Source organism: Protopterus annectens, chromosome 1.part0, assembly GCF_019279795.1.
Source record: "Protopterus annectens isolate FY-2018-M chromosome 1.part0, PAN1.0, whole genome shotgun sequence".
In the NCBI taxonomy this organism is placed as follows: domain Eukaryota; kingdom Metazoa; phylum Chordata; order Ceratodontiformes; family Protopteridae; genus Protopterus; species Protopterus annectens.
The window spans coordinates 1,763,144,088-1,763,158,205 of NC_056725.1; the positions used below are offsets into that span (position 1 = coordinate 1,763,144,088).

Here is a 14,118-nt window from a genome sequence, read left to right on the forward strand (position 1 = left end):
TCCTGACCACTGTGGCGATGTGATTATCAAAGAAGAGACTACTGTCCACCTGTGTCCTAAGGTCTCATCTCATTTTTGGTGTTAAGTAGACTACCAGCTATATGGTAGTTCATGGGTACAGAGTTTTTACCAAAGGGGATGACAGTACACTTTTTGGCATTGAGCTTCAGGCCATGGCTTTGACACCAGGCATCTGTCTTAGTGAGGCCCTTTTGTAGTATGTCCACATCGCTAGGAGTTCCGATTATGGCTCCTAGTTTGCAGTCATCTGCAAACTTTGTTAGCCAAAGACCTTCTGTGTTAGCCTGTACTTCAGAGAAGTAGATACCAAACAGGAGAGGACCCAGGACTGAACCCTGTGGTACTTCACTTGTCACTGGTCTGAAGTTGGATTTGGAGTCTGCTACTTTCACAGTGTGGGTTCTGTCCGTGAGCCAGTTGGCAACCCATCTTGTGACATAGGTATTTATACCTAGTTTAGTGAGCTTATCTATAATTCCAGAGTGGGGGATGGTGTCGAAAGCCTTGGCGAGATCTAGATAAGCTGTGTTAACCACCTTACCCTCATCTGTGGCTTTGGTGACTGCTTCAAAGAAGTCAATCAGGTTTAGGAGACATGATCTGCCTTTTACAAATCTGAACTGGGTAGAGTCCAGAGTTTGGAGATTAGCAATGTCTTTGTTTATGAGTTCCATGATGATACGTTCCATGGCCTTGCAGACCAGGCTAATCAGGCTAATGGGGCGGTAGTTCCCGGGGTCCGTCGTGGCTCCACCTTTGTGGAGTGGGATAACCGTCATGGTGCACCATTCAGTGGGCACAAAGCCTGAGGTAAGGCTATGAATGAACATGGTACTTAGGTAGGGTGCCAGTTCATTCTGTAGTTCGTGTAGAACGCAGCCTGGGAAATTGTCAGGTCCTATGGATGCTGTGTTCTTGTTTTTTACCTGTGCAGCCGTGATTACAGGAACTTTGCATTCTTCCGGTATAGAGATGGGCCCTATAGGGGGTGAGAGGGGGGTAAAGTTAGCACTGAACCTATCTGCCAGGATGTTGGCAATATCAGTTGGTTCTGTATATTTAGTGCCATTGTGCTGTAACTCAGAGCAGATTTGAGTGTTGCCATTGAGATTCTTGACATAGCTATAGAATGCTTTGTGGTTGTCTTTAGAGTCAGTGGCAAGTTTGTTTTCATAACTAGCTTTGGAGGATTTTATGAGGGATATCAGCTTCTTACTGAGGTTGACCAGGGCGTACCTCCAGTCATGGGATTTTACTCTTTTTTGCAACAGTTTCTTTCTTCTGTTGTAGAGTTTGTTTATGGCAGAGGACCACCAGATCGGCTTCCTTTTTTTGGAGGATAGCATCTTGGTTCTATTAGGGATAGCATGATCCATGCACTCGTGTAAGTGCTTATAAAGTGCATTTGTGTAGGATTCAGCAGTCGTAACTTTATTGTCCGTCTGCATGGGTGTCATGAAGTTTGCCACTTCTGTCTTAAGAAGTGTGAAGTTGGCTTTGGAGAAGTTTTTTACGGTGGTTTCCCTAATTGGGGGTGGGAGCGGGATGTGGATGTCTAGGGTGATTAGCTTGTGGTCGGTTCTGACCAATGAGGAATTGACCTCTGGTGTGAAACACCGGTTGCCCATGTTGGTAATGACCATGTCTAGAATATTACTGCCCCTGGTGAGGGTGCGAATAAGTTGATCCAAGGCATTGGAATTTATGAATTCCAGAAAACGTTGAGCAAAAGAGTTGGTACATGAGTAGTTTTCCCAGTTAATGGTGGAGTAGTTGAAATCACCCATTATTAGGGTGTTAGGTTGTACCCTAATACTTTCCAGTGTATCAAGAAATGAGGAGTGGGAATCCTGGGGCATGGTGGGGGGGTCTGTAGCAAGCTACAATTTGGATTGCGGTCTTGCCCAGAGTTAGTTGCAATTGGATAATCTCTGATGCATTATGCTGTTCAACTAGCCTGGAGGTGTGGATATCCTTAATGAATATGGACACGCCTCCACCTTTAGTGCTTAATTCTGGGTTAGGTGGCCAAAAGGTATGGTATGAATTATAGCCTGGTAATGCAGGGGTGCTCTCTGGAGCTTTGAACCAGGTCTCTGTCACTGCACAGATGTCGATGTTCTCCATTTTAAGAAGTGCCTCGAGTGAGTGCATTCTGAGGTTTAGACTTCTAGCATTGAGTAGCATTACCCTCAGATTTTGCTTGCTTGTACCTGTTGCGGTGGTGAATTTGTCATTTGAACCTTGCCTGAAAAAGGCACTACAGGGGTGGCAAGAGCCTTAGCCAGCATCCGGAATCCCAAGGGCAACAGGTGCAAGCCATCTCTGGCAAAGCATCATGGTCTGTTGATCATGTCGTCCCAGGCAGACAAATACTGGATCCCCTTAGAATGACACCAGAAGCTTAGCCAATTGTTGAAGTCAATCATTTTGTCCTTGTACTGTGGCATCATTCTGGATGATAGCAGGATGCTACTCAGGGCCAGGGTCATACCTGCCTCGGCTACAAGATTGGAGAACTCCTCCATGTCTCTTTTCATGTAGTCCAGGGAGGTACGTCTCAGGTCATTCACACCAAAATGGACAATGACAGTGTCATATTTGTACTTGTTGTGGAGTGACCTGAGTGTGTGCATTATGTGGCAGATCCTGACACCTGACAGGCAGCTGACAGTAACTTTCTCCTTGTTTAGCCTGGTGAGTGGAACATCAGTGTGCCTGACTATAGAGTCACCTATGACTAGATTGTTGGGTACATTGTTATGCCTTATGGGCTGTGGTTGAGTGGCACACTGAGTTTGTGGGCTATGTGTCATTTGGGTTGTGTTGGAGGGTGGAGTTTGCTTGCGTTTCTGCTTTGGAGGTCCCTGATACTTGGGAAGGTTTTTATTGAGAGCCTCTGCGAATGTAGGTGTGTGTTTTGTGTTTCTATGTGTGTGTTTTGGTGGTGTAGGTTTTGAAGGACTATGTAATGAGCGTGGTGTGGTGCAAGTGTTTACCTTCTCCTCTTGACTGTCTAGTCAGTCTTGGGTGAAGAGAGCTTTGTTTCCAGTTTGGCAATATAAGTGCATCTCTCACAAGTTGTAGTGTTGGGTGGTAGGAGGAGAGGTTTGTCTGTGTACATGAGGCAATTGCTGCATTGCCCCAAGGTGCCCAGATTCATCAGGTAGACAGGAGAAATCACCGGGAGCTGACCCTTAGACATGCCTGGATAAGTGCTTATTTATTAAGTACTAAAAACTGCTTTCCTCTAGACATGTGCGGAAAGTTGAGAGTTGTAGTAATTTGCAACTTATTTAGTGCTTACAACGAGTTCTGAACAATTGCTGAGTTCAAAGAAACAGATTTGAGTGCTGAAACTAGAAAACTGGCTAGTTCTAAGAAACAAAATTAAGCTAGAAGGCTTCCCTCCAAAACAGAAAGGCTTGGGGGCTCAGAAGCCTACAAACAGTCTAGACCACTTACAGGAAAGGCAGGAAACAAGCTTAAAATTTTTTTTTTCTTTACCAGATGCTCTCTTTGTACACAGTAGGAGTGCCTGAAATCAGAATATGATCTCACTGCACTCAGATGAGTGAGCAAATCAGATGGGCCCAGAAGGAGTATCCAAACACAAACTTACAAGAGGGGCAGGCGGTTTCAAAGCCACCAAGATTAGTCTCTGAAAGCTTCCTGTTCTTTTATACGTAGTTTGCAATCAGCCCATCTGCATATATTTGTGTCATCAACTACTTAAAAGTTCTGCATTTTTTAAATCTTATACATACAAAAAACAGATGATAAAAAACAGAATATGAACTTTATTATAAGCTTACCAGAATAACATGTAAAAACACCTCATGCTGTCTCACATTGTATAACGCTTCAAACCACATGGTCTCAGGAACTTTAGTCAGGTGGTGTTTCTCTTCCAGTTGCTCTATCAGTGCTGTATAGGAATAAATTAACTGTTGGCACTGCTGCAGTTCAGCTTCAATATGCTTGCTAGTAGCTGGAATAGCTTCATTGAGAATGGCAGGTACTATGTGAAGAAAAATAATACAGATTGCTAGTGCCCTTCAAAAAAGCCTACAATAAATTAGCTGTTTTTTCCAGACTAAAAGAAAACAAGGTCAGTGTCCATGGGCTTCAGTATGAATTTGTGAAAGCAGAGCCCCTGTTTAATACCTTTGTTAGTCTGGAGATTAACCTGAGATTGCTGATAGCTTAGACAGACTTTGTCCAGCTCTGCTGTATGCATACTGCTGGTATTAACATAAAATAGTAAGACTGATGCAAATGTAACCAACAGTCAACAGACAGAAAACAGCAGATAGCAAATATATTAAAACAGTCATTTACTGGTCAAAGATAAACACAATTTACTAAGTTAGTACTGCCATTTCCACATAAAACAGATAACGGGTGTAAAACATGGAAACAGGAAAAAATACATATTCTGAAGAGACAGTAGTAGCTTTATAGATAACATTTTTAGCTTTGTTCATGAATTATTCTAGCCCAAAGAATAAAGTAGTGAACACTGATGTGGCAAACCACTCCTTCCTTGTTGTGGCAGAACAGGTAGCTTACATCCTTCTAGGTTGAGAACTGCTGATTGAGGGCTCAGTGTCTGTTATTCTTTACATTAAGAGGGTTCGTGGTCTGCACTCTTGTGGGAGGCCCTTCTGAGCTGGGAATTTCTGGTTAAAGGCTTATAGTGCATGCATATCTGAACTGTTTCTGTTTGCTGTGGCATAGACTGGATTCGGCCTGCTGGATCTAGCTTTGTTTGTGTAACTTGAGCACTAATCCAGACATTCTCTAAAGTATTCAATGGTATTTATTACTGCTTGGTTGTAACTTGATTAAAGTGTAGCTATCATTCAAGTCTTTTGGATTAAGCACTTGGGCTTCAGACCAGTTGTTTTACATTAGGAAGGTTTGTGGCAAGCACTGTGGTGGCAGGACAGGTAGCTTTCATCCTTCTAAGTTGGGAACTGCTGATTGAGAGCCCAGTGTCCAAGTGTATTAGTTCTGGTTTAGGCACTTGGGCTTCAGGCCAGTTATTTTACATTAAGAAGGTTCGTGGTCTGCACTCTTGTGGGAGAAGAGGCTGGACTCTGCCCTTCTGAGCTGGGAATTTCTGGTTGAAGGTTTATAGTGCCTGAATATTTGAACTGTATCTTACTGAAATTGGTACACCTTGTTTGTTTAGCATAGACTAGATCCAGGCCTGCTGAATCTAGCTTTGTTTATATGCTTGTTGTTTGTTTGCTTGTTATTTCCTGGAAGCTAATTCCACCGATCACTAGTGATATCTGCATTGCTTACTGTACTTATTTCCTTGTTTCACTTGAAAGAAAGTTACTGTTTGTCGTTTTGCATTTAGTTACTTACATTGCACTCAAGTTACCTGGCACTTGCTCACTAAAGCAATTATATAAGTCAGCACTAAAAATTAAAAGCACTACACCCTCACTCCCCACTGGCCCTTGGATTTCCCAATATTATTCTAGCATGTCCAAAGGTCAGTTGTCAATGTCCAGCTGGTGAATCTGGGAATCTTGAGGCAATGTACAACCCTCTCCTCCTCCCACATAACACAAATACGAGATGCAGCTATTTAGCCAAACTGGAGGCTGAGCTCTCAACTCAGGACTGGCAAGACCAGACAGGAGGAGAAGGCAACTACACACACCACAAAACCAGCCTCACATAATGCTACCACTCCACTGAATCAAACACATAAACACACAAAGACATACTGCTCTGAGTAAAATTTACCTAAACAGCAGAGGCCTCCAAAGCAGACACCCAAACAACTGCTACCTCAAGACACCCCACAAGCAACACATAAACCACAATAGCAGTCACAGCCCTTAAGGCCAAATACAACACCAAACATACTTGTCATAGGTGACTCCATAGTCAGACACACTGACGTCCCACTCACCAGGCTGAACAAGGAGAGGGTCACAGTAAGCTGCCTATCGAATCCGCCACATAACACAAGCACTGGTCACTCCACGGCAAGTACAAATATGACACAGTCATTGTCCATGCTGGTGTGCTCCCTGGACTACATGAAAAGAGACATAGAGGAGCTCTCTGATTATGTAGCCCAGGCAGGTATGACCCTAACCCTGAGCAGTATCCTTCCTTCACCAAGAATGATGCCACAATATAGAGACAAGATGATCAGCTTTAACAATTGGCTTAATGTCTGGTGTCATTCAAAGGGGATCCAGTGTCTGTCTGCCTGGGATGACATGCTTGACAAGCCACGCTGGACAGCTTGCACCTGTCACCTGGGATTCCGGATATTGGCTAAGGCTCTTGCCACCCCCATAGTGCCTTTTAGGCAAGGCTCAAATTCTAAACCTACCACCCTAGAAAACAAAATGGGAAGAAACTGAGGGTAATGCTGCTCAATGCCAGAAGTCTAAATCTCAAAATGCACGCACTCGAGGCCCTTCTCAGTATGGAGAACATCGATGTCTGTGCTGTAACTGAAACCTGGTTCAAGGCTCCTGAGAGCACCCGGCACTATTAGGTTTTACCTCATATCATGCAAAGGAGGGGTGTATCCATATTCATAAAGGATACCCACACCTCCAGGTTGGTGGCAACGAAAACATCCAGGTGCAACTAACCATAGTCAAAACTGCTCTACAAATTGTAGCATGCTACAGGCCACCCACTCAAACTCAGGAACCCCACACAGCCTTCCTGAAGACACTGGAGGGTATAAATGTATCTCCAAACACCATCATATTGGGTGACTTCAACTACCCGAATATAGACTGGGAACATTACTCAAGCCCTAACTTTCTATCCCAACGGTTCCTGGAGTTCATAAATTCAAATGCCATGGAACAGCTAGTCACTGTTCCCATGAGAGGAGAAAATATACTAGATCTCATTGTCACAAACATCGGGACAAAATGCTCCACACCGAAGTATATCCCCATTGGTGAGATCTGATCATAAACTAATCTCACTGGAAATCCACATCCCACCCCAAACAAAAAAGACCATAGTGAAGAACTTCTCTAAAGCAAACTTCACACTACTCAAGACTGGTGTGGTATCCTTCAAGGCCCCTGAGCCAGTGGAAACCACAACCCAAGCTGCGGAAGCCCTTACAAATGCCTTCTATGAACACCTCCAGGACTGCATGGATCAGGCAATCCCAAATAAAACCAAGACTCTTTCCACAAAGGGCAAACGTCCAGTCTGGTGGACCCCAGCCATTAACAAACTTTACAATAAGAGGAGAAAACTATTACATGATAGAACAAAATCCATAAAAGGGAAGTCACCCCTGATCATTATTAGTAAAAAATACGAGCACTCATAAAATCAACTAAGGCCAATTTTGAGAGAAAATTGCCATGGATTCAAAGGACAATCATAAGGCCTTTTTCAGCTATGTTAGGAACCTGGGTGGAAACTCCCAGATATGCTCAGAATTAGTCCAAAATGATACAAAATCACTGAACCCACAGACATTGCCAACATACTGGCAGACAGGTTCAGTGCCCCTAAAGGAGAGATAACTATCCCAGAGTGTAGCCTCCCGGACATCTCAAATGCGCAGGTGAAAGCTGCTCTCTAAAGCTAAAACACAGCATCAATGGGACCGGATGGTGTCCCCGGCTGTGTGCTACAAATGAGGAATTAAACCCGCACATAAGGCAGCTGTTTAATCTCAGCCTTACCACAGGATGCAACTGTGGTTCCACAACAAGTCTAGTCTGCAAAGCTATGGAGAGGATCATAATGGAGCTCATAAACAAAGATATAGGGGACTTGCAGACATTGGACCCGACCCAGTTTGGCTTTGTCAAGGGAAGATCATGCCTTTTGAACTTGGTCGACTTCTTCAAACAGTCACCAAGGCCATTGATGAGGGAAAGGCAGTCCATACAGCCTACCTTGACCTTGCCAACACAATACCCCACTCGGTATTGTAGAAAAACAAATGTCAACCCATATGTCACAAGATGGGTTGCAAACTGGCTTAAGGACAGAACCCACAGGGTTAGAGTTGCTGGCGCTGTGTCAGACTCCAAGCCGATCACAAGTGGTGTCCCACACTATTGTTTGGCATCTACTTCTCAGAAGTACAGGCCAACATGGGAGGACTTTGTTGACAAAGTTTGCAGACGACTGCAAACTGGGCGCCATAGTGGAAAGTGCATTGGACACGGATATCCTTCAGAAGGGGCTCACGGAAACAGATAGCTGGTGCCAGAGCCATGGCCTGAAGTTAAACGCCAAAAAATGTATAGTCATAAAAACAAGGTAACCCCAAGCTACCATATAGGTGGCAATCCACTAAGCACAGAAGAGATTATCAGGGACCTGGGGACCCAGGTTGACTGTGGCCTTTCTTTTGACACTCACGTTGCTAAAGTGGTTAGAAAGACCTTCTACATTGCCCACCTGATCATGAAGGGATTCACATCCAGATCTAGTGAGGTCATTGTTTCCCTGTACTCTTCACTTATCAGACCAATGATCAAGTACAATGCCCCATTCGGGATGTATCTCACCCGACATTGGCAGCAATTGGAGAGACTCCAAAAGTTCCTCACCAAAAGGATAAAGGGACTCCAAAATCTGTCATATGCTGCCAGATTGAAGAAACTCCAGCTCTATTCAGTCGCATACCGTCTGCTCAGAGGTGACATGTGCCTGACATACAAGGCCATGTCCAACCTGGAATTAATGGACATGCTCCACCTCAAAAAATCCAAATCCACCAAAACCACTAGAGCAAGCGACTTAAACCTTAGCACGGATATAAATAGGCGTGCTGGAGGATAGATTTATCACTCAGAGACTCCCCTATGCTGAATAAAATAAAATCCCCATGTGAGGCAGAGCACCTCGCTGACTCTGTTCAAGAGAAATCTAGTCCTGTGGATGGGAGATCGAGGTTTACCCCGAATCATCTCTGTGTCACTGCTGGACAGAGGCACAACAAACTAATGGGCACAGTATTTTTTCATATAAGGGGTGGCGTAAGCCACAAAAATTTGGGCTAGGCTTATAAATGCCTTAGGGCAGATAGCCTAGTATAAACCTATGAACCTATAAAGGCTACAATCGACTGATGTTGCCATTACTGTTATCAAAAGCTGATAAATATGTACTTACTGGACCTGTCATCAGCCTTTCATTATTAGTACTGCATTGAGGTCATACCTCCCAACTGTCCAGATTTTGGTGGAAAATTCCACTTTGGGAATCAAAATAAGAGGGTGTAACAAATTCCTTACTAGCCCCTTTAAATTCTGATTCATTTTTCCTTTGGAGTTGTAGTTTCTGCTTGCTCACTGACATCACCACACACCACATCAAGGACAAATGTGAGAACATCTGCAGTAATTATTAGCATTAGGAGTAAGAAGTGAACAAAACATCAAGCTTTGCAACTTGCATGTGACGTGGCTGCACACAAGGTCAGAGGAGCAGGAGGGATAGACATTTGAACTTTGTAATTTACAGTCTGAAGCAAATGCAGTCTTGTGCAGGCAGTTGCAGCCAGGATTCAACAGATGAACCAGTTCATTGATTTATCACAGGAAGCCCATATTAAAACTAGAAGAGAAGACCTTAAAGAAAGACAATTCAAGCCAATGAGGGTAAAGGAAAATGGATAGCAATGCATTATGCAGGAAATAGCAGCAGCAGCACACCTCCAGCCAATGTAGTTACCACCAGTAAGGGAAGGATGAAAAGAGCAATGGTGATGGCACTAAACTCAAAGGCCACTTCTTCATAAGTAAAAGATAAAAAAAACTGTGAAAAAAGTAAGGGAAGCTCTGAAGCATGGAGGAGGATGGGGATAAGAGTGGAGAAGGACATGAGTTAGTTGATTATTGTGTGAACTGTATTATTTTACAGTCTCCCTGTCTATATCCAATGACTCATGAACATGACATTGAGAGTGAGACTTGGATTGCTGTATATAGTTATGAGGACAGATTCTAAAAATTGCTCATAAACTTATAAAATTGCTAGAATAACAGGATTTGTGTTAGACTGCATTTTATGAAGGAATAAAGTCTAAAATTTTTGAGCAGAGATAAAGTATGACCAGCAGTACAGCCTTGGTATGTGTAATACCCGACTAAATTTATGCAAACTCTGAGCAGAATGAAAGGCATATCACTAAGAGAAGTGACTCTATTTAGTGATGTGCTGACAGGTGCAGTCACCGCAGCTCTGCCCAAAACTGCAAAATTCTTGAGAAATCGTGGCTAATCTGGATTTACATTTCTGGCAATATTCCAGATAAAAATATATAAATTGTTCTAGTGCTTAAAATTAGGGTGAATGTGAAGTGATGAAAGGCACCATCATAACAGGACATGGCTACTTTTTGTATTTTTTAATGATAAGCCTTTATGTGTATTTAACTTTCATTTCATAACTATGTCACTTTGTGGCCTTCAGAAAATGCATGCTACTTCAAAACCCATTATTGTAGCAATTTCTAAGGTTATAAAATATTGGGTCTTTTTACCGTACATGTCAAGTGTAGCTCTTTATGAGACATGTTCCTTGTCTTAAAAAGTCCATGTTTCTCATAGGATAAAACACAACTAGCCTGGTTACATTTTGTCACTTGTTTTTTAAATTTGTGTTTCTGAGTGGCAGTATTCAACAATCCTACCGGGTGGTGGGTGGGGCTACAATAATAGATATGCAAATGATATGTTAATTGGCTGTCCAATTTTTGGCCAGATATTTCTATTTTTTTATGGGTCTTTGTCTAGAGTTTTGATGTCTGCAGGTTAAGAAGTATGACTGAAGGTAGTCAAGTCCTGGCAATAACTTAATATATTACAATACCAAAGGAATTTTTGCTATAAAACAGAATTCTACTGAGACTCCCAGTCATTTTATCACAGCAGATAGAGATTATTAGGCAACAGCTCTGCATGTCATGTCATGGCCAGCGAGTTTTCACTGCAGTGTATTTCACTTCTGTAATAGAAGTGTCTAGCCCAGATAAAATGGTAAGAAACATGAAACTATGTTGAGAACCTTTTAATGAATTTCATGCAGCTCTGGTATTATATATTAATTTTTATACAACAGAGAATACAAGAAGCCAAAGAATTGCTCCCTATTGAAATGTCAACACTTGAAATGCAAAGTGCTGACATAATGAAAACAAAGACTAAAAATATGGGTGAAAAGTGAATACTGAAGATTTCTTTCTCCTTTGAACTTCTTTTTTTGCAGAGGCAAACCCCACTGCACTTTCTGATGTGGGAGGCAAGACCCCCCACCCCCTGAACTTATATATATCGACTTAGCGATCACCATACCTCAGAGAAAAGGAAATATTCACAGAAATTATCACCTCAGTCTTAGTATATGTAAGTCCATTCTTTTAGCCATTCTGTCTCCGTGTTTCAGGACTTACTATAGTAGGTCCCGACATTAAAAATTATTACCCAAAGAATCCTTTTTGGATATGTGACCCTGACCCAACAGAGTACAAACAAAAGACCATCCTGACCCAACTGAGTCCTATCAAAATTATACTGCAATGGCCATCATTAAGAAATACAACTACAGAATTAAAATAAATTCACTAAAAAGTAGTAATGCTGGCTTAGCAAATATTGCTTGCACCAACATCTGACTATATCTTTCCAGGGTGTAATTTGTATATCCTTTTCTAGTACAGGTTTGTATGTTCATAGGTTTGATAGCCAAGTTTATGTGACATACTGGCCCTACAAGCACCCGATATTCATATCTTCGACACACACACACACACACACACACACACACACACACACACACACACACTAAATTACATATTTCAAGATTAATTCTGAAGGAAGTTAATGACTGACAGTGGAAAGTGCTACATAATGGATCTGTCACATTTTTTGTTGACAGTTGTTTTTGGCATTATGTTCTTGGGCTAAGGCACTCACAAATGTAGCCAAGAGATATGAAACAGCAAGAACTGATTTAGGCATATAACAATACACCAAAACCTACTACCACTGCACATCAGTAAAGTACAGTTGTGTAAGTAAACTTTCCATAACAGGAGATGTTTGAATAGATCACGTCTGCTTTTATACAGTATACATTCATGTTTCCTTAGACATATGGTATGTGTCAAAGGTGCCCAAATGCTTTTGCATACCAGTAAGATGTCCAGTCCTTGTCAGAATGCATTCTATACAGTTATATACTATTGCAATAGGGAGCTAATGATCAACACCTCTGCTGACATGAAAATAGAACTGGCCTTTACAAAGGAATAGGAAAGCAATGTAAAAATAATGGCTAGATCACTACAGCTTCACTGGTGAAAAGACCAACATGTTACCACTGGCTGCTCCAGTGATCCACCCAGAATGATATCCTCACTTAACAAAAGGCTGTTGGTTTGCTTTTTGTCATTTCAGTATTCATCACTTTTGGGTTCTAAGTCAGCAGCAGCAGCAGCAGCCCCTTTTTTCCCCATTTTCTACATGGGATTGGGGTACCATGTTAATTGCTGCCATCTCTCTCAATTCAATGCCACACTCCTGCCTTCTTTGACACTCATGCTTGACTGTCATAAATCTTCTTTCACACAATCCATCCACCTCTTTCCTGGATGTCTCATTTCCTCTTAACTTCTTCCTGTCTGTCCCAAATCTTCATCAGACTGTCTTCTGCTTTTCTGCATATGTGTCTGATCCACCGTAATTTGATGTCTTTGAACTTTTCTGCAACTGGTGCTACTTTGGCTTCTGCTCTTATGTCCTCATTTCTTTGTCTGTCCCACAGTGTGCATCCTGCCACCCTTCTCAGGCACTTCATTTCCATCACCTCTCATTTCCTCATCTGCTTTGCCTTTATTGTGCATGTTTCTGTACCATACATTAGTACTGGTCTCACCACTGTCTTGTACACCTTACTTTTCAGCTTCTTTGGCATTCTTCTGTCATAGACTACACTTGAGACTCTATGCCAGTTGGCTGCAGCCCCTCTGATTCTAGCTTTGACCTCTTCATTCAGACTTTTGTCCTGCTCAACCACCCCTCCCAGAAATTTTAAGCTATTTACCTGTTCCACTGTCTTCCCTTCTATCTCAATTCTCAGCTTCTTCTGAGTTCCCCAATTTGCTGCCATTACCACTGTCTTATCTGTGCATAGTTTCATCCCATGTGCCTTCAGTTTTGCATTCCAATCCCCTATACTTTGCTGAAGTTCTTGCTCAGAGTCTGCCTGTAATGCCACATCATCTGTATACAGCAACTTTGTTAATCTGTCCCCTCTGACCTGTTTGCCAATGTAGTCCATCACCAGTATGAACAGCAGTGGGCTCAGAGCTGAACCCTGGTGCACACCCACTCCTACTGGGAACCCTTCGGTGAGGTTGAACACTGTTTGTACTTGAGTCATTGCTTCCTTGTACACAGCCTGTACTAATTCTACCAATGTATCTGGGACTTTGCGCCACCACAGTACTGCCCAAATCAGCTTTCTTGGGATCTTGTCATATGCTTTCTCCAAATCTAGGAATTCCTAATTGAACTCTTTCCAGTCTCTAGCTTCTTCTCAACTATCTGTCTTACTGCAAACATTGGGTCAGTTGTGTTGCATCCCGATCTGAATCCGAACTGCTCATCTCCCATCTTACATTCTACTAGTCTGCGTATCTGTGTATCAATCACTCTGTCCATAACTTTCATGCAATGTGATAGGAGTTTGATGCTTCTGTACTGCCCACAGTTGTGGATGTCCCCTTTGTTCTTGTACATGGCACTAGTAAGCTTAATCTTCAGTCATCTGGGATAAGCCTTTCTCTCCACACTGCTATGAATGCTTTCAAGAGCCATTTCTCCCCTATCTCACCCAGCATCTTTATAATATCTCCTGTGACCTCATCTGAGCCTGCTGCTTTCCCTGATGTCATTGTCCTTAGTGCTGTTCTCATTTCTTCTAGGATAGGCTCCTCTTCTTCTTTCATTGTAGGCTGTTTCTGGGGCAGTACAGCATCTGTGGGATTTTCTTCATTCAGAAGCTGCTGGAAATTCTCCTTCCTTCTACCTTTGACGTCCTGTGTACTGATGAGCAGGT

At 42.5% G+C, this 14,118-nt stretch overlaps 1 protein-coding gene across 5 annotated transcripts in view; it reads right to left on the reverse strand.

Moving 5' to 3' along the window:
• Positions 1 to 14,118, reverse strand: part of CFAP206 (cilia and flagella associated protein 206) — a 1,515,781-nt gene that overhangs the window by 680,230 nt on the left and 821,433 nt on the right. For all 5 annotated transcript variants that reach the window (XM_044069254.1, XM_044069237.1, XM_044069228.1 and 2 more), the window contains one exon: positions 3,837 to 4,042. In XM_044069254.1, coding sequence (XP_043925189.1) covers positions 3,837 to 4,042 — 206 coding nt within the window. The remainder of the gene's footprint in view (positions 1 to 3,836; positions 4,043 to 14,118) is intronic.